Source organism: Phyllopteryx taeniolatus, chromosome 1 (assembly GCF_024500385.1).
Source record: "Phyllopteryx taeniolatus isolate TA_2022b chromosome 1, UOR_Ptae_1.2, whole genome shotgun sequence".
Lineage (NCBI taxonomy): Eukaryota > Metazoa > Chordata > Actinopteri > Syngnathiformes > Syngnathidae > Phyllopteryx > Phyllopteryx taeniolatus.
The window spans coordinates 10220173-10241588 of NC_084502.1; the positions used below are offsets into that span (position 1 = coordinate 10220173).

General features: G+C 44.8%; 1 protein-coding gene across 1 annotated transcript in view; it reads right to left on the reverse strand.

Moving 5' to 3' along the window:
- The window catches only part of plxnd1 (plexin D1), a 79407-nt gene that overhangs the window by 35158 nt on the left and 22833 nt on the right, over nucleotides 1-21416 (reverse strand). Inside the window, exons 8-14 of the mRNA XM_061769555.1 lie at nucleotides 16817-16916; nucleotides 14902-15000; nucleotides 13057-13146; nucleotides 12793-12892; nucleotides 11198-11355; nucleotides 6585-6730; nucleotides 128-233 (exon numbers count right to left, since the gene is read on the reverse strand). Coding sequence (XP_061625539.1) covers nucleotides 128-233; nucleotides 6585-6730; nucleotides 11198-11355; nucleotides 12793-12892; nucleotides 13057-13146; nucleotides 14902-15000; nucleotides 16817-16916 — 799 coding nt within the window. The remainder of the gene's footprint in view (nucleotides 1-127; nucleotides 234-6584; nucleotides 6731-11197; nucleotides 11356-12792; nucleotides 12893-13056; nucleotides 13147-14901; nucleotides 15001-16816; nucleotides 16917-21416) is intronic.

Here is a 21416-nt window from a genome sequence, read left to right on the forward strand (position 1 = left end):
CATTCTTCAGAGCCATAAACCGCATCTGTTAACACTCAGCTGACTCGCTGGGGAGGACTCTCCCGGTGGGTTGTGGGAAACAGGAGAGAGGAGAAGAATGCGGAAGATCAGACGACTGAATACTCACCAAGTATGAGAAGCTCTCCTTTGACTTGCCCGTCCCGCTCTGATCCACGTCCACTTGGATCATATCCGTACCGCCATGTCGAGACCTCCCAGTGAGACACACTAGCCTGCACAAATCACAAGATGCAACCCAATCTTTATGATATCTGGAGAGCACTCAAGAATTCTGCCTATTTAATAATGTTAATAAAAACAATGAGAAAACAATACACGTAACAGGAAGAGGGAGACTTGATGAATCTTGGAGCATGGGGGTTATGAACTCATTCATCAAACCAGATTGCATTTACAAGTGAAATCCAATAAGCCCTATGATATTACGAGAGGTAAAGTTCAGAGCACCTCAGACCAGATGTGTCAAGCCACACAGGAGGCTTGTTCTCAAGCCTTCTGGCCGTCATTAAGCCTTGCGTGTCATCAGGGACATCTCGTATTCATGGCAATGTAAAGCAGCCAGGAACAGCAACCAACAGTGCGGTGGGGGCCAACCCAAGATGGAGCAAACCTTACCAAATTCTCTCTTATTTTCACACACTCTATTCCTGATTTACTGAGATCCCAAATAGCGCGTGCTAAATTGTGTGGTGCCTGATTTACCAAGATAGGAAATAAGAGGCTCTACATTTTGTGTTTACTCGCTAACAGATTCTGCTTTAGGTAAATGATGGTTTTCACCTTAAAAAAATGGGAGAGCATTGCAAGGGCAAAATTAATTTTGAAGTGATGGAATTAGAAATGTAAGTGGAAGAGGTACAAAAAAAAACATTATTAAGTTACAGAAAACAAATGTATCATGCCAATAATTTAGTGGAAGCCAGCAAGCACAAGATAAACATGTTTTTTTCCTTTTTTAATTTTTTTTTAAAAATTTGACTCGTCCCAACTGCGTGTGAATTGGATGTATGTGCCCATGCTACATAACACCGCGTTTAAAACGGGGGATGGTACACCCGCAAAACTGCTCTGGGAGAAGCTAGCAGCAATTACCACAGTGCGCTAAAATGACCCAGAAGCAAAGAAATGCCAGGTTGATGCTAAGTTTTGTCATGGGTGATATAGCATGACTCCTTCTTGTGACTGGATCCAAGTCAGATTCAAATTCAGCAAACCTAATTAGTCCCAGAAGGGCAATTCAGTGTTACAATCAACCCATCCATAGTAAAAAAAAAAAACACCAAGGACATAAATATATATAAAAACACATACACATGTAGCTACACTGTACATACAAACACAGATAAGGAAATTTAAGTAAATAAATAATACCTCATGACATCACAACAACCACAACCAGTGACCGTACAGTCAAACAACATGCAGAATGAACGATTGCTTCTCAATTTATTGTAAATTTTGTGCGTTTTGCAACCTTATGACCTAAAGTCCAACCCTTAGATCCTTCACAAGCTCCAAAATCGCATTGCTAAATAGACGATATGTCGCAATAATTTTAGTTTCTGGCAGTTCCAAAATGTTTACACAAGCGGAAAAGATCCGTTCGCCCCGTCGCCTCTCATTGTGCCTATGCCTCCTCGCTACAGTAACCACAGTCATGGTTACGCACAGCGGCGTCGGTTTGCACCTGCCTTTCAATCGCACTATTTAAAGACAGCAAGTCGTCTCGGGTTTGACCAATCACATTGCCCGTGTTAAGTCAATCTATTTGCATCTACTCCTGCCAGAACTTGCAAAAGGCAATTGGCACACAGTGCCCCAGATTACTTGATCAGCTCCCACATCTGTTTTATTGAGCAATCATTCAAGTTGGTGTCAACTTTTGAACACGCACCCCTTTAGTAAATCAGGCCCTGTGAGTTTTATTTAGTCAGCTGCTTGTTGCTACAGCGCGTTGGCGAGCGGGACCGCATGATTGACAGAGGACTTCACAGCACATACAGTGTGCGGCGGAGCTGCGGTGCATGTGGGAGGGCTGTGACATGACATGCGGATGAGCTTGGCTGAGGTCGAGCTTTTGATGCTGATGAGAGCCGTCTTATTTAGGAAGAAATGGGTGTATTGTTAGACCCGTGACAAAACAAAGTTAAAGAAATGATTTTGTGGCACGTTGGCCCTTGGATATTAAACAATGAGAGGAATGACATTGAGACACTCTTATTTGTCCATCTCATCTGTATTTTTTCCAAAACTAGGCAAAAAGCTACAATAAAGGGCCTACGTAGCTTTTACACACAACAAGAAGTGAATCCAAATTTTTTATAGAGAACATTTAAAAGAGTTGATCAAAGTGCTGTACATTAATACTGTATATAGGTCAGGGGTTGGGAACTAGCAGCCTGCGGCCAATTATATCTGACCGGTCAGATGACGTTCGTCAAGGCACGCTAATGAGCCGGGCTGCTACAGCGCAATGGCGATTAAAAAAAAGGCTGCTACAGCGCTCACTACACTTCCTTTTTATAGTATTTAAGCACCTGATTGGCCACGTAACCCGTGTGACAGGTGACCACGTCACAAGAAAGACACTGATTAGCTGACTTGCCCACGTGACCGAAATTGTCAGGAAAAAAAATTGGCCCTGGGCCAAACTTATTTGCTGACCCCTGTTATAGGTCGAATATAGCATAAATGACATAAAACATAAGCAGAACTACAACCACAAACTAAAACCACAAACTGCCAACTAAGACAAATGGGTTTTTAACGATTTAAACCCAATTCTTATTCCACGCTCATTCCAGAGTTTAGATCTTCAACAGCAAAAAAAAAAAAAAAAAACCAAAAAAAAAAAGCCCTGAAGAAACTCCAGTTGTTCCCCCAGAATTTTGCAGCTATAATAGTTTCCATTCTTCTGGGAAAACTTTGTACAAGATGTTGGCGTGCGTTCACTCAATCAGACACGCATGTGTGGGGTCAGAGTTCACTGATATTGGACCAGAGAGAGACACCCTGTTGGCTCAGCATCTCTATTGGAGTCCACCTCAAAGAGCTTTCATGGACCTAGCTTTGTGATCTGAAACGCAGTCCCACTGAAACAGCATGTTAGCAACTTGTCTACCATCATCATCCATTTTTCTTCTTCCTTGCACTCTCTCAGGTGCTATCGTTTCTGCTGTGTGTACATATGTTGTCCCAGATGCATTTGATTCTTTTGTTCAGTTTGGCATATTTTTACACCTCTTTAATATTGAGCCTTAAGTTTCTCCAACTAGAATAACAAAAATGAAATATGTTGTCATGAACTCCCCCCCCCCCCCAAAAAAAAACCCAGAAGAAAGAAGCATGAGAAAAACACTCATACATAAATAATATAACAGATTCACTGCCTGATGCCAACCTGCCCTGGAAGCCTTCAGTTGATGGAATTTAGATTACAAGAACATCAATTCACAAGTGTGTAATAATCTCATATTCAAATGAGACAGGCAGTCACGGGCTGCTGCGTCATGTCATGTACAGAAAGAAACATGATGAATGTGACATCTTATACACTGCAACCAGCATGATCCCGTGCACGTTTGTCAGGATTAAACTTGATTAAGAAAGGCGCTACTGTACACACAATATCTGCTGATATCTGTTTCTTGGAAAGACAGAGCGATCAGCATGTAGTTGAAATGTTAGCTGTTGCCTTGAACCAATGTGCTGCGTGTGTACTGAGTGTGACTACAATGTGAGTCAAAGGACACACACCCTCCAAATAGAAGCAGGCGGGACCGGCGGGACTGACCCTTGAGCCACATTCCTGTCGAAATGTTACTGGCTTCAGCGGGCAATGTTTTGGCTAGTTTAGAAGACGTCTCTCGTCATTTCACTTGAGTGGATGGCGGCGAGGGTCATCGGCAATCAGGTGTGTGTGCGCTTGGCTGATGGAGTGTTTGACAAAACGGACAGGCTGAGGGCCCCTCAATGAGCGTGAGAATGACAGAAAAGCAATTCAAAGACTGTTCAAATATCGACAGCTTACAAGTGTGCATCTTTGCTTTAGCAGTCAGTCGCGAACTCTCACCTCGCGTCACACATCTGTCTCTGCAGCCCCGAGAGGGCAGATGTGCTTGTTTCCGCAAGAGCAGCTTTGAATTTCAGAACATGTGGACATTCAAAGGAAGCATATGATGCTCGTACTTCCCCACAAATGAAAAGAATCTAATGTCTGCAACATGCTTTGGTGGAACTTGCCCATGCAAAGTTCAAGAACTCAGCCCACTTATCACCCCTCTCTAAACGCTTTTTGTGGGTGGGCTGGACTGTCTCTTGCAAATGAGCCACTGCTCACCTTATCACCCTTGCTAAAGATAGCACAGGCGGGTGACTCGAGTCACACGGCTTGACTCGAGTCACATGGCTTGACTCGAGTCAGACTTAAGAAGCTAATTTAAGGACTTGGGAGCTGCTTTATTCAAGATGAAGACAGATGAGGCCGGACTTGACTTAGACTTGAAGTCAATGACTTGATGAGTCTTGCCTCTTTAAAATGTGAAATTCTGCAATTTCAAAATAATGTGTTTTATTCGTTGTATTTTTTAGGACCAAGAGACTGCTCGTAAATTGCGAGTCATGTGTTTATGTGCTGGCTATTGGAGGCTTATGCTGACAATGCAGTTCATGCAAATACATGCATCCAACAACACCGCAGCTTTGCTTTACTTTCGGGTTCGACGTGAGAGTGCTTCCGTGTACATTAGTAAGAAAACGGCAGATGATCATCATCTATTATTCAAATTATCTTGACGAAGACGTCACACTAGGACCAAAATCGTAACATCTTGCATTTAGACATTTTCTGACGTGGGCTGCTCACAAATAATGACTTGACTGCTAATTTCACGCTTGATGGGTGGTTATGAATGTAAAGACTTAAAATGAATGTGATGACACAGGATCACATCCAATTCCATCAAGCAGCCAGCAGGCACAACGATGTGCTGACGACGTCGTAGTGTGACATGTTGTGATTTGTGGAGGATTTACCTTGCTGTCATAATAAACAGCCAATCGAAAATAATGGTACAAGATGAGCTCATTGCTGGAGTGAAATGGGATTCGCTGTGTGTTGTGCAATTCGGGGGAATGTTTTGAGCAGATGGAGTGACAGGTGGGAGTCATGGGTCACACCCAAACCTGCTTTGAATGCAATGATGGGCTTCACTGGAGCACAACCAGATAAACCGTTCCATTTGAGCTGTTCGAATTTGAACGCTTTTGGAAAGTTGCTGACTTCCACTGAGCTCTGTTATGACGGCCGGCCCTTCCGTCGCCATGGTTACGCTGTGATAAACCCTGAGCTATGGAGTCATTTGAAGTGAGAAACATGCTGCATTCAAATAGTTGTGAATGTGTGATAACCTGATGTATGAAAACACAAATATGCCAGCGTTGTATGATGGTGAGCTGCATGCGCAGGACACAACATTAGGGACGTGGCCTGCAGACTGCCTACTAAGCACTCGCGTCCTCGACCAGGGGTGGGCAACCCGCGGCTCCAGAGCCGCATGTGGCTCTTTAATCCCTCTGCTGCGGCTCCCAAATATCTTTAGAAAATAAATCATGATTAATTTGATATTTTTGTAAATGTCATTTTAAATTTGAAGATTATGGTGGACCGTTAAAATGATATTACTTCATTTTAGATGTCAAAAGGGTTTTATGGCTCCCATATTTTCTTTTCTGTCGGAAACTGGTCCACGCGGCTCTTTGAGTGTTTACAGTTGCTGATCTTAGGCCTGATTAATTTAATGTTATCTTAATCGAAAAATAAAAATGGTAGTGTATCTATAAATACAATATCTTTGCACTATCTGTGCAGTGTACATAAGTGCTTGTCTTTAAAAAAAAAAAAAGGTGACCCTAAACTTTTGAACTGTTTTTTTTTATTTTTTATACGCTAGTTATATATCTTATTCAACATTCAGACAACATGCTCTGTTTACTGGAACCTCCACTCCATCTATGTTGTGGTTCATAAGGATTTTATCATAATGTCAATAAGTGTGGCTAGCAGTGCGGCTTCTCCTGTCGGCTGAAATTAACGAGGCGGGTCGAGTTCACTGTTATGTCGGACCTCAGCCTTTTCTCCTCTCTTTTTTTCTTTTCTTTGCTTTCCAGGTAACATGCATTGCCCACTCTCGCATGCCCGAGTGCCTGACCACTTACCTGCCAAACAGAATGAGGGGTTACCATGACAACAAGCTGTTGCACATATCATCTCCTATGCACATTTCAACAGTCTCTAAAATGGGATTATACTGATAGATCAGTTTTGGACAGATGGCGTATGCGAATTGACTGTATATCACTGTTTACGTCAAGTCTGTTTTATTTATAGGGCTCAAATTCACAAAAGAAGTTATCTGAAGGCAATTTAAACACGGAGCAGGTCAAGAACCACCACAAAACCAACTCAAGGCCACAGAGTAGAACAATGGGCACAACAACAGCCATATCACTGTCACCGACCTCGCCACCGCAAATGACATCATAACAGTTTACGTGATACTTACTCAACAGAGACACTGTAGAGCTCAGGCAGGAGTGTACACGGAACCTCTCCGATGGAGACTTTGATTGCTTCGGCTCTGCGGCCCAGGTTTTTGCCCTGCACCGTCAGGCGCGTGCCTCCATCCACTGGACCCCTCAGCGGGAAGATCTGAAAGAGATAGAGCACAGCTTTGTTCAGTGAGCAAGGCAAGTACGCACAAATGATATTACAAACGAGGAGGAAGGAGGTGCAGCGTGATGCTGACATTGACGGCCGAGTGTCTGGTCTAAGTGCTGAACAACAAGATTCAATTGAAAGGGCCCACAAGCGCACGCACGCATGCGCGCAAAGCCGACTCGTCACTGTCTGAGCCGTTTCAGCCTCGACTCCTCTACCGAACATGCAAACAAAGAGCAGCTTAAGAGCCCTCTTCACATCCCACATGAGACAGCCAGCGTGAAAGAGGCGGTTGGAGAGCACCCGAGATAGGTGCGTGAGCGCGAAGGCAATTTGGCGAACAGAGTGTCGAGAGCACAGCGAATGTCGATGCTGGTGAGCGCGCCGAGCCTCAACGTGCCAGGCGTTATTCCCTTTCATGTTTTCCTCTGTCTGCCAGATTCCTCCGTAGCCTTTTCTGCTGTTGGTCCCACTTTCACACGTCGTTTGAGCCCTCGCCTTCACCGCCCCTCGCAGAGAAAGGAGATGACGTCTCAGTTAAAGATAGCATCTCAGACACCCAGACCGGGGAGAAATCTATGATCTTGCCAATGTAACTTGTTTTTTTTATGAACCCTGACTGAGCTGCGGTCACCGTGACATCTCTGTGTTATTAGCTTGGCTCCGGCTCTTTTAGGAGCTCCAACTGAGAAGGAAAACAGCTCTTATGTTGGGTCCGGGTTTGAGGGCAAGATACATTTCTGCATCCTGATAATCTAACTCCTCCAAGCGTGGCAGTTTGGCTCAATAAAAAGATTGAGTAGTTTAGTGAGTAGAGACTGAGGGTCTTGTCTTTTACGCCGGTGCCAAAAACACAAGCACGCATTTTATTTGACAGCCACGACAACACAGTAAGTGTTTGTGATGTTTTAGCGGTTACATTACAGAGGCCTGCGAGGCCACCCGGCAGTTACCTTCGCCGCATACTCGTGCATGCTGTTCACGTTAAAAAAAAAACACAAAGCCGCATTCTTTTTTACACATGTGACGCCCACACTGTACATCATTAAACATGCACAACATGGCATGCAGGGGCACCCAGCCTCCCGACGGAGCTCTGCAGACACTGCAGTCATTTATTATAACCGCTACGTGCATCTTGGTGGCGCGGTGGGGCGCTGACATCAACATCAGCTGGCGTGCTGTTCATTTGCACCTCTTACAAGTCTGTGAGGTTTGATTTACAGCTCAGCCTCCACCGAGATCACAGGCTGGAAATGTGTCGACACAAAGCTCCGCTCAGAGTGATGACGGCATTGTGTTCTTTGCATTGGGATGCATTGTTCACGCAGCTACAACCTTGATCCAATCTTGTTTTTAAAGATCGTTTCAGCCTTCTTATGCAGTTCCGCCGTGCAAATCAAAGAGGAGCTGAGGACAAAAACAGGAAAAGCATTCACTCCACGGGACGTTTCCCCACCCTCTCTCTGACCAAGCGGCTCTCCATCCTGCCTCCCAGACTTGGAATGCCTGATTTCAGTTTAATGTCACAGAGAAACAATGTTTAGCGCTTCCTGCTTTGGACGCCTACGCAAGTATTTCTAAACATGTTTATTTTAAACAGCGGACAAGCTCACAGTTTAGCGTGGCGAGAGATTCAAGTCATTGAAAAGAAAGCGGGAGGGACCATTTTGCATTGGGGGCAAATTTGGCAGCGCCCCACTAGATCCAGCAGATGGCGGTTTGGTTCATAGATTTCATTGAAAGGATTCAGTGTGAAACATGTATACAAGGGCCGTCGTCCCGACCTCCGGTCCGGTTTATTTTGCAATGTCCAAAAAACAGACAAGGAATTTGTCTCCGGTAGTTGGAGCCGCTCTAGTACGACAACAGTCAATTGACAGATTGATAGATTAAACGGTAGAACTTTTTTTTTTTTTTTTTTTGACAATTGTGCAAAACGATGCAGAGCCCTCTAGCAATCAGTGCAGTTTGAATGACTAATATAGCAATAGTCCGGTGCAAATGGCGCCGAGACTTCAAGGAAAGTACGCAGTTTAAAGTGACTAAGTAGTGCGATAATCTGTCAATTGTGCAAATGTTGCAGATACTCCTCAATCACTTTTATACTTTTATAATCCTGTTAGAGTATTTCTGAATTACAGCCCTTTCTTCATGTTATTTCTCGAGAAGCCTCTGCCTCAATTGGCCATTTTGGAAACATCACAGGGAGCCATGACGTATACAACAAGTGGCAATACAAGTTGTAGCTCAGTAAATAAAGAAAAATAAAGATACCACTGATGTAGAGCATTTCAAATGATGACGCATTATGTGGCAAAATCTAAATACAGTGCCTTGAGATAACAGTGACTCGATTTACAGATTTTTCCAGATGCGAGGTGTCACTTCACCAATTTTTTTGTCTTGCGATACAAACACAATTTGAGATACGAGTAGCCTTCAGACGCCCACCGCTAGATGGAGGCAGCGCACTTCACAACTTCCAGCCATGATCAATTCATATCGGTTTCTAATCAAAATGCTAGCGCTAATGCGCCATTAAGCTGGTTTGCAAGCCGCCAGTAGAGTGCACCGAAGAACAAGGAAGGACAATACATTAGGTACAGTCATGTTCTGGGCTCACATTTTCTCTGTTTGCAGGTTATGTGGACAGCAAATGTAAGTACTGTTTTGAGAGTGTGGCCACGTAATGAATTCAACTTCTATCTCGAGGCACCACTGTCACAATAACATCCTTTGGGGCTCGAGAATGTCCGACTAAAATATAAAGAAACGTGCTGAGGCAAAGCTAACCTTTTCTTGGGTAATGCAGACAAACTGAACCTCTCTGAATTGTCTGGTGAAACGCGGCTGCCAGCGCGTTGCGTCGCAGCCCGCCCCTCTCCAGACATTGTTAGTCTAGGTTTGCATGTCAGTGTGTGTGTGTGTGTGTGTGTGTGTTAATGAGGGCGAAAGAGAGAGAGCATTGCAACAATCGGAGGACTCTGAGCGCAGCTAACTTCACTCGCGGAAGAAGTGCACATAAGTTAGTGTGCCAGCATCCTGTTAGTCACACTCAGTTGACACCTAAAAAGGATGAAGGATCGTCATGTATGCTTCAATGCGGTCTATCTGCATGACAGATTGTGGACCTGCGTGAGAGCGTGTGTTAGGATGTGTGCGGGTGTTTGCCCACTTTGTTGGACGTGCTTACTCTCCTGGGCCACTCGGCCTTTTATCTACAGGAAGTTCAGCCCGATTGGGTCTCATGTGAGCCATGCTACCCGCGACCCCCTACCGTGGCCGCGCCGATGGAGCGTGCGCTTACGTCACAAAACAGGTTCGCCCCAAACACGGAAAAGGATTATGCAGATAAGCTCAACAAGTAGATATGAATTGACATTTCACCATGACCTGCCCCCACCTTAGTTACTGTTGCTGTGTGTTTCAAGATTTCAGCATAACCCTGCCACTATTTGCCCTTCCCTCGAGAAATATTGTACAATATTAGCAAACATTTCATTGGAGACGGAAGACGGCAGATTTATTCAATATTACAGTGACTCAAAAGCAAAAGGTTGCAACAGGGAGCACCTGACTCGCCTTAGTTGCTTACATTCATCCATCCAGTTTATCCTCACTTGGGTCACAGGTGAGCCTATCCCAGCTGGCTTTGGGTGAGAGGCGGTGTATACCCCGGACTGGTCGCCAGCCAATCACAGGGCGCATAGTCAACCCCTCACACTCACATTTGCACCTCAGGACAATTACGGGACTTCAACGAATCTGCAATGCATGTTTTGCGAATGTAGGACAAAGCCGGCGTAGTCTGAGAAAAGCCACGCCAGCACGGTTTAATTCCGCCTTAAACTGGCATTACTATGAGAATTCACCGTGGACGTTTAGGTCACAAAATGCTACAATCTGTTAGATTTCTTCTAGGCAACCAAGCTCTTCTTTAAAGCTTCATTTTTAAATATATATTTAGTTAAAAGAAAATGTTAAGATTCGAGATGTTTGCCTTTTTGTCTGGACTCCCAAAAGTCCCTGTAAGTTCTGGTTTTGGGCAAGTCTTGGATCGTGTGGTCTTGAGCACAACACTACTGTACAATATTATTCTGAACCCTTTTGCCAATGGTAACGATTGTATGGGTGCCATAATCACGAAATGTTTTATTCTTTTGATCTGTGGTTTTCCTAACTGTGGCTCGTCACAGAGGTACGAGGTGCTCTGCTGAGTGAACACACAGCATCCCCAGGGGACTGTGGCCAAGGGGAGGGGGTATTAGCACCATTACACGCTAGATTGATGACTGCCCTTCAAAGATGGCGCGAGCAGCTGACACAGGACAGCACAAGACCATGTGAACGAGCCCATGAGTCACTAGTATGTGGCGCCATAACACAGCCTGGGGGCTACAAAGAGGAGACCAAAAGAGTGTGAATGCAGGCATTTGTAGTCAACAGTGATCTTACCTTGTGGATCTCAGGCGCTGGACATTGCTCTTTGATTGGCTGACAATCGTCCCTCAGTCGGCAGCTGTTCTCACACCAGCCACAGAGGTGGCCCTGATCCTCGCGGCCCCAGCACTGCGAACAGTCGCCGCTGCCCACGCCGCAGTTGTACACCTCCACTAGAGAGAGATACACAAAGGTTTTGATTTCATTTTTTTTTCTAGATTACGTGTAGAAAATGGGCTGCAAAACTCTGAATCTGGGGTTCTCAAAGTTTTTGGGTCCACAGGATAAATTATTCAAAGGAAGTTGGTCCTAACGCCGATCTGCTACAACAACCTGCTTCCCACTTCAGAGACGCCGGATGGTGGACCAGAATTTCTTCGAAGCCATCCGGAAGTCATTCTCCATGGCCTCATCAAACTTCTCCCACACACGTGTTTTTGCCTCATCAACCACCACAGATGCACTCCGTTTGGCCTGTCGGGACCCATCAGATGCCTCCGGAGTCCCACTGGCCAAAAAGGCTCGATAGGACTCCTCCTTCAGCTTGATGGCATCCCTGTCCACCAACGGCGAGGGGATTGCCGCCACGACAGGCACCAACCACCTTACGGGCCCAGCTTCAGTCGGCCGCCTCAGTCTCGGAGGCGCGGAACATGGTCCACTCGGACTCAATACCCCCGGGATGTGGGTCAAGTTCTGCCAGACTTGGGAGTTGAAACTCCTTCTGACAGGGGACTCTGCCAGACATTCCCAGCAGACTCTCATGGACCCTCTGGCCACCAGGCGCTTACCATCAAGCCCCGACTCTGGTGACCCGCATCCGGCCGAGGAAAAATGGCGTCTATTCATCTTACTCTTCATAGGGGGTCATTCGAGCTCTACTTTTATCTCACCCGTTTACCATGGGTGAGCTTGCCAGGGTCATGAAGTCTCAGACAACTTGGCTCCTAGGATCAAACCCCTCAACACGATAAGGCGACTGCTCAGGGAGGGGAGTTTGAGAAAGACTGCTCCAAAGTAACAGCAGGATAAAACACACAAGCACAGCGCGAAGGAAACAAAGAAACCTGTTGCATTGGGCCTCCTAAGTGTTCATCTGCACATCAGGCTGTGTATGTGTCCCATTAAGTCTGTTTTCTTTTCTTTTTTCCAATCGTGATGACTCAGCAACCTTCTAAAAGACTCGTCATGTCCGTAAAACGTGCAAAATTTGGCGCCGGCCTCGACTGTGCGTTCACACGGCCTTCGAGGTGCACATCTGGAAGGCCTGGCTTGTAACTTCAGCACTGACGTCGCGCCAAATTCAACAGCGCCTCACATCATTTCTCTGTTGTCATGGCGATCAAAGTGTAGTACTTGCAACTCTACAAGCGGACAAGGCTCGTGGAGGCGTCGAAAACTTTAAACCGCATCCATATCCGACACTCATTATGTGTAATTAGACACCGACTGAGTATAAAATGACAGTAAATTACTGCTTGTTGTCAGATTATGTGTTGTCATACAGAAAGTACTATTATTACACGTGAATGACAGCCTAATCGGGTTTTTTATTTTTTATATGTCTGGAGTAGGTTTTGATGATGATGCAGACGATGCTAATGTCTTACCTTTCATGGGCTGGGGGCTGTCCACAAAGGTGCCCTCACTAAGGTAGCCCCTCCTCCTCAGGTTGAGGTGGTAAATGTGATTCCTCTGATTGGTCAACAGCTACACGGACACAAAGGCGGTTAACAAAAGCGTGCCCATCTGCATTGTACTCCAACGTGACATCAACGAAACCCCTACTCTCGTAAATCAACGAGAGCTAGAATGCTTTTGATGTTCAAATGGACTTACTGGCGATTTGCGGTTGGGTAATTGTCTGCACTTACTGTCACACCACTGCACTTGACAGTAGAGCTGTTCAGCCATGTGGCTTTGTATCGCTGCTCTGTCCCGAAGTCGCACTCCAGCTCCTCCCACTGAAATGAAAGACACTCACATTGAACCCTACCTGGCAATAAGCACACCAGCGCGTTGGCAGTGTTTCCCAATTTTTATGGAAGAAAAATCGCACGGCACACCACAAAACATTCATCTATCCATTTTCTGTACTGCTTATCTTCATTAGGGTCACGGAGGTGCTGGAGCGGGGTACGCCCTGGACTGGTCACCAGTAAACAACCAACCAAATAAAAACAAATAAAATAAGCAAACAAACTTGGCACTGAAGGAAAATTTTGCATGCTTTTGGACTTGGTGAGAAGAAAACTAACCCCTTGTCCACCGTGTCGCCTACCGCCAAACAAAACTACTGAAAAAATTCAAGCTATTATCTCAATTTGCGAAAAATTCACTCACTCAGTGTGAAATGTGGACCTGTTTAATTCTACACAAAGCTGAATACCCACAGGAAGCCATGAACGGGTTTATTGTAGCTTCTGCCATCTAACGCAAGAGCATTTCATTGTCCGGGCTGCCAGTGTATATCGCTGCCGTAGATAAACGATATATTTGTGAATACAATTTTCCGACAAATGATGTGATTTTTTTTATCACCTCGGATGATTTCTCACGGCACCCTGGTTGGGGAAAAAAAAGTGTGTTATGATGTCTGCAGCATGCTTAAAGAAATGTTCTTGCAAGCAAATTTGATGATGAGCAGCCTGTAATTGGCCCTGACAGGAGAAGATGGTCAATTCATATTCATAAACATCTGGACTCCCAAACCTCAGCGAGTCATCTGAATTCCAGAGTAATGGCTATGAATGTATTGGATCTAAAAGGAGTGCCAGATCTCAACCATGTGAAGTTGAGAGATGCTAAGGATCGGCACGGCCAGAGAGCGGATCCAGACGGCTGTAAGTGACCTCGTTTGATCGGCAGCTCCACAAGGACTGTGCGTGGGTGCGCATGTGTGTACGCAGTCTCATGATTTGAGGCCAAACGTGTTGCTAAGAGTATCGGTGAGAATGTTTATCACAGTTTATTTAAATGTATCCATGGGTCGGCCCACCCCCGCCGTGCCTCCCTGTGAGAACCAAATCCAATTTCACTCCCACAAACTCCCGAAGCATCTGTGATTTGGCGATGCCTTCGCCGCGGAGACCAATCGAGAGTGACACAAATTCACGACAGTGTTGACTCGATGAAGACGTGCCTCAAAGTCAGCTTGGATGAACCTCCATCGTCAAACGTGTGAACGTTCACTTTTATTCAAACTGCCCTGAGGAACTGTGTTTGTGTGAACTGTTTGTGTGTGTGTGTGTTTGCAGACATTTGTTCTTGGCTCCAAGTCTGTCACCATAGCAACACCCCAGGAAAAGGACTCAAAAAGGCCAGCCAGGTTAGACAAGGGGCCGACCACGCCTGGCAATTTGTCTGTCCACATTGTGAGAGCATCAAATTCCTTATTGTTGAAAGTGACTACGTTCAGATTAGGATCAGAATGGCAGTCTGGGTGCACTGATGAGGATGCAACTCAGTGAGAGAAAGCAGAAAAAGATCCTCGCTGGTTCCGCATTCTCACAACATAAACATCAGCTCGCTGCACGTTTCGCTAACTCACTGACCAAAATCACAGCAAGCAAACGTCCATCTGTGGCGCACTCATTTGGAGCTAAACACACCATATGCTTCTGTTTTATTCCTCACATTTTCACGACATATTGGCTAAAGTCCAGCTTCAGAGTTGGAACATGTGTATATGTGTGTGTGCGCATGCGTGCGGGTGGTACCTCCTGGATGTTTCTCAGGGATATAGCAAAGTCTTGGGCCGCCCCCGATGGCGACGGAGGAACCTCTGCGGCCACCAAACTGGGACAGGAAGCGGCATTCTGTGGTGAGGTGGAGGGCCAGGAAGTGACATACGGCATTTAGAAAAGACAATAGCACGGCCGCACACATCCGCAAACCAAAATACTTGTCCTGTTTATCTGGAGGAGGAGGAGGAAATGAGAGGGTGAAGTCTCACTCGGAGGGAAACAACAATGGCTTCAAATAGGAAGGCGGTGAGGGATCGGAATAACAGACCCGCTGGACGCTAAGGCGGGCTCAGCAGAACGGAAAATAGCCTCTGCACCCTCTTCTTGTGTCATGTTTAAAAAAAGACTTCAAGTTGAAAACTGAATTTAAGAGGGGTGTGATCCCCTCATAATAAAACAGCTCGCACACATGACAAGGATTTGCCATTTCGGATCCCAAACTCACAATGACATCTTATTTACGACACTAGTTTAGCCGAAACACATTCCTTCTCATTCCTTTCAAACGGTCTTGTGATGCGAAACAGTAAATGACCTTCAGATGAGTCACACGTCTTCAAGACCTCTTGAAGCGAATTAGCTGGAATGTTGCATCAAAAATTGTTCCTTAAATTGGACCCATCATATTTTCCAAAATGTCTTGGTGAAATGAAGAATTTAGGGAGATTAAGTGTAAACTCAGGGCTCTGGATTAAGAGGTGGATCCCAAGCCTTGAACAATGACTGCAACTGTAATAAAGTGCTGTACATCAAACATATAAGGCAATAATTAAAATGATGATAATAATACAATAAAATATTATTTTCTAATTAAAATATACAAGACCTCTATTTTATTCTCTCTTGTTGCACATTTTGTGAAGCGGTTACTTGAAACAGATGTAGTTGTAGATGATTAGACATAAGCACATATTACTTAATTATATTTATTTGTTATTATATTTTTGTTATTATTTAATTTTTTCAAATGTATTTTTCCTTCCATTTTATTTTTGTACATTATTTTTTAATTTACTTTTTTATGAAAAAAAAAAAAGTCCTTTTGGATATTTAACACGCGATAAATAAATGTTTATGTTGTCAGTTTGTTATGTTAAGATGATTAGTAATTTTACAAGGAGCCTTATGTTCCGAAACCAAAGAAAAATGCTCCATAATAACACCTCAATCGGAATAAACAGGTCGAATCTGAACGGAAATGGAATATTCCTTTTGGCAAACTGATCCAAAGTCATGTATACGCTTCAATCGGAATGTCCGGGCTGCATCCTGTCCGCTCATACTGTCTTGGCATAAATGCACAGTGATGTCATCATTTATGCCCGTGAAACTATGGCGACTTCCAATCAGAGCTTGTCTGCAGCTGTTGCTTTGATAACAGTGTAAAAACAATCGCAACTACTGTGCTAAATAGACGACTGACCTCCATTTTGATAAATGACGTGACGTTTACATCGATCTGCAATATGGCTGTAAAACGGCTCTTCCGATTAAATGTAGTGCACATGTATGCACCAGATCGGAATCGATGACGTCACATAAACGGCTAACCGGAGGTCTTCGATCGGAATAACAAAAAGGTCTGCATGTAAACCTGGTTTATGGCACCGGCATGGACCTGCTCCTCCACGTGCTGACATATCAAACTATAAAGAAAAACATGGATGGGAGGCCTCCGGAGTCTGTCACTGCAGAACATCAACATGATTTTAAGGCTGCCTTTCCAACTTCAACACACGCCGCGTCAATCATCCTCACAACCTTGGCCCAAATCTCCACAGGCTTGTTCTTGACTAACCCTGACTGATTCAGATCATCGTGGCGAGAGAGAGTCAGGCGGTGGACTTCTTAATATTCCAAAAACCTGGGGGCGGAAGGTATGACTTACCTCCAGAAGGTTGTGCTTTGTCTCATCTTTAGTGGAAACGCACTGGTGCTTCTCCTGGTCCCAGTAGCATTTCCATATTGTGCTCAGGCAGCTAACGCAGCTGATGGACACAAGCACAGAGGGAAGGGTAAGGGTCAAGCGTGTATGCGCAATGACCAAAATTCAAGTCCCTCTTTCAATCCTCTCATTTGTTGCACAAAATGAGCTTGCAAACTGATTGCCAAGACCAGCAAAAAAAGAAAGAGAAGGGGAAAGTGAAGATTAGTCACAGCGTTCATTCCGCAAGTTACAACACACTCGAGGAGAAGGTCAGTGTGGAAAAAAAAAAGCACTTCTCAATCTAAAATAAAAGTGAACTATTAAACAACTAAAAGTGACATTTATTTTATAGGGGAGTGTGTACTACATCAGTTTTGAATGACGCTTATGCCTCATCTTTCTGACGTATCACCCACCATCACGTGAGGTGACAAATTATTGGCGCACACAAGACGAGCTGGGGTAGCCGACGTCGAATGTCGCTTCCCTAAAAGTCACATTCCTTAACCGTCAAGTTGAGTTGAATAGAACACGTAATCTCATTCTCACTACAGTTACCATCTGAGGGAAAGAGGGAGGCAGCTATTTATTTTTCCAGTGGGCCACCTACTTGCCGATTATTTCACTGAAAGTACTGTAAACATGCTCACCTTTTTCCTGACGTGTAAAGCTTTTCTGTCATCAGCTCAAATGTAAGAAAACTGCTATTTTGTATTTGATTGTGTTTCTGACAAGTGTGTGTCTGACTCCCTACTGTGGCGCGCGTGTGTGTGTGTGTGTGTGTTTCATGGAACAGAGTGTGTGTTTTGCCTCCAGGAAGAGACAGATGTCCCACACCAGGAATGATAGCGCCTCCGGTAATAGCGACACTCTCGCAAGGTTTGAAATTGGAAGGACTGAAGTGTGCGCGCGCGCGCCAGTGCGCATGTTAGGGGTGGACTGACAACACATAATCGAAAAATGTCAACGTGTGAGTGAGTGAGTGAGTGAGTGTGTGTGTGCGCGCGCGCGTGGAGTGATTAGAAGCAGACAGCCTCCTCAAGGCTCTTATCAGCTGCAGCTTTTCTGTTTTCAAGGACTCCCTCTGTGTCCGACCGTAACACGTACACTAGAGCACACGCATACACACATACAGTACGCACCACATACACAAAGGTATTTGACCAAGTGATCACCGCACCTACAGGAAGTGAAAATACGGAGAGGGTCCATTTGCGGTTATGAGAGCTTCCACTCTTTTGGGAAGACTTTGGACAAGACGTTGGATAGTTTTCATTTGTGAGCTCACTGGTCATGATCTCAACGCTCATCACAAAGATGTTTGGTGGGCCTGAGGAGCAAGCTTCTTCCACACCAAACCGTTCCCACAAAGTTGGAAGCATTAAACGGTCCAAAAGCAAAGGCCTGGATAGTTTAGTCTAGGTAGTGTACATCCATAAGCTCATCAACATCAAGATTTTCTTAGAAATGATCTTTTTGCCTAACACTGAAGGATAATACCCTTATGATGCTAAGCCCCACCCCCACCACCCCAGTCCAAATGACCCCGCACAAGCACACACTGCACACACTAAATACACAAGCGGGCCAGCACTCTCAGGCCCTCTCAGTGGACACAGCGGTTAAACACACATCCTCAATCACGTCTCTGTCAGGGAGAAGTTTGCTCGGGAGAAAAGATCAGTTTCGCGGGGACAAAGAGCAGCCGAGGCGAGGGAGCGCACGGACGCGACCAGACGAGAAAGGGGGAAACAATAAAGAGGTGCCAAAACCCGAAACGCGGACGCAGAAGCAAAACATGGAAGGTGTTTGTTTAACGGAGAGAGTGAGAGGGTAGTGAGTGTGCGTGTGCGTGCGCATGTTTGTGTGTGTGTGTGTGCTGCTGAGAGCTATAACGAGAGTGGGAGGGTAGGTTAGGTGGTTGTCCTACTCGGGCGGTTGGTGGAATGCTGGGCTCTGGTTACCATTAAGTCCACTTTGAACAGATGAGAGAGAACTCTCTGAACACACACACAAAACATGTATACACATTTACGCACAGCGAGAGACACACACCTGCTATTTAATGATTGCTGTAAGACCCGTGACGGTGGAAATGTTCAAACATTTCCCGTTAACGTCTTTTTACGACGACATCTGTCCAGTTTATCCTCAAGTGTACAACCCCAATTCCAATGAAGTTGGGACGTTGTGTTAAACATAAATATAAACAGAATACAATGATTTGCAACGCATGTTCAACCTGTATGTAATTGAATACACTACAAAGACAAGATATTTAATGTTCAAACTGATAAACTTTATTTTTTTTTAGCAAATAATCATTAACTTAGAATTTTATGGCCGCAACACATTCCAAAAAAAGCTGGGACAGGGTCATGTTTACCACTGCGTTACATCACCTTTTCTTTTAACAACATTCAATAAACGTTTGGGAACTGAGGACACTAATTGTTGAAGCTTTGTCGGTGGAATTCTTTCCCATTCTTGCTTGATGTACAGCTTCTGCTGTTCAACACTCCTGGGTCTCCGTTGTCGTGTTTTACGCTTCATAATGCGGCACACATTTTCAATGGGAAACGGGTCTGGACTGCAGGCAGGCCAGTCTAGTACCCGCAGTCTTTTACTACTAAGCCACGCTGTTGTAACACGTGCAGAATGTGGTTTGGCATTGTCTTGCTGAAATAAGCAGGTGCGTCCATGAGCAAGACGTTGCTTGGATGGCAGCATATGTTTCTCCAAAACCTGTATGTACCTTTCAGGATTAATGGTGCCTTCACAGATGTGTAATTTAACCATGCCATTGGCACTAACACAGCCCCATACCATCACAGATGCTGGCTTTTCAACTTTGCGTCTGGATGGTTCTTTTCCTCTTTGGCCCGGAGGACACGACGTCCACAATTTCCGAAAACAATTTGAAATGTGGACTCGTCGGATCACAGAACACTTTTCCACTTTGCATCAGTCCATCTTAGATGAGCTCGGGCCCAGAGAAGCCGGCGGCGTTTCTGGGTGTTGTTGATAAATGCCTTTTGCTTTGCATAGTAGAGTTTCAAGTTGCACTTACGGATGTAGCGCCGAACTGTATTTACTGACATTGGTTTTCTGAAGTGTTCCTGAGCCCATGTCTTGATATCCTTTAGACATTGATGTCGGTTTTTGATGCAGTGCCGCCTGAGGGATCGAAGGTCACGGGCATTCAATGTTGGTTTTCGGCCTTGCCGTTTACATGCAGTGATTTCTCCAGATTCTCTGAACCTTTTGATGATATTATGGACCGTAGATGATGAAATCGCTAAATTCCTTGCAATTGTACGTTGAGGAACATTTTCCTTAAACTGCTCGACTATTTTCTCACGCACTTGTTCACAGAGGTGAACCTCGCCCCATCTTTGCTTGTGAATGGCTGAGCAATTCAGGGAAGCTCCTTTTATACCCAATCATGGCACCCACCTGTTCCCAATTACCTGTCCACCTGTGGGATGTACCAAACAGGTGTTTGTTGAGCATTCCTCAACTTTTTTGCCAGCTGTCCCAGCTTTTTTGGAACGTGTTGCAGCCATCACATTCCAAGTTAATGATTATTTTCTAAAAACAACAAGTTTATCAGTTTGAAGACTAAATATCTTGTCTTTGTAGTGTATTCAATGAAATATAGGTTGAACATGATTTGCAAATCATTGTATTCTGTTTTTATTTATGTTTAACACGTCCCAACTTCATTGGAATTGGGGTTGTACCCAAGTGACCTTAACGTGACCATCGCAACCATGACGCACGCACGTAATGACCGATTTGAGTAAACACACACACAAAGTTTGCACTGCACGCTTTATTAGTCAGAGAATAACGTTTTCCAGATAACAGCGAGCTAATACAGTTACATTTCTTTTCTTAGTCTTTGCGGAAAGGTTGTTCGCCAAGGCACAAAGGACTTGGCGGACTGTAAAAATGTTGTGGTTAAGTCGGCTGAAAAGTTCCTTTTGTTTTGCTTGGCACTGATCTTGCTGTCTCTTTGCGGCTGTTTCTATTGTGACTTGCGTTATATTGAATTTTAAACATGATATAAGTAAATAAGGCATGAGAAGTACATGCGAGAAGTCTCGACTATTAGAAGGTGATTGTTGGCCATTTCATGAAATCACAAAGCCAGGATTTGCATTGCAATAATAGAAATGCTCAAAGAGTGACACTTGGCGTGTAGCAGATTTGCATGAACATTATTTGCATTAATGTCCGTACAGATCTGGAATTCAAATCAAGGACATTTAATAAAGTGATGGCTACACAAAGTGAGTGCACATTCAGGCTTCATTGGCGAGAAGTGGGTCACAAGAATCTCTTTAGGGATTATTAAAAAAAGAAAAAAACAGCTTGAAGTGATTAAAAGCCGATAGAATAGAGCAGCTTGGAAGTTTGCAAGCCAACGCTCATCCTGTGAGAGTGGCACTTGGCTCATTATCACCTTCGCTGCAAACCGGCGTCTAATTTCACACTGGCGGGCCTCGCCGTGCACGCAAATTGGGTGAAGGCTCACACACATCCACCTGCGACCGCT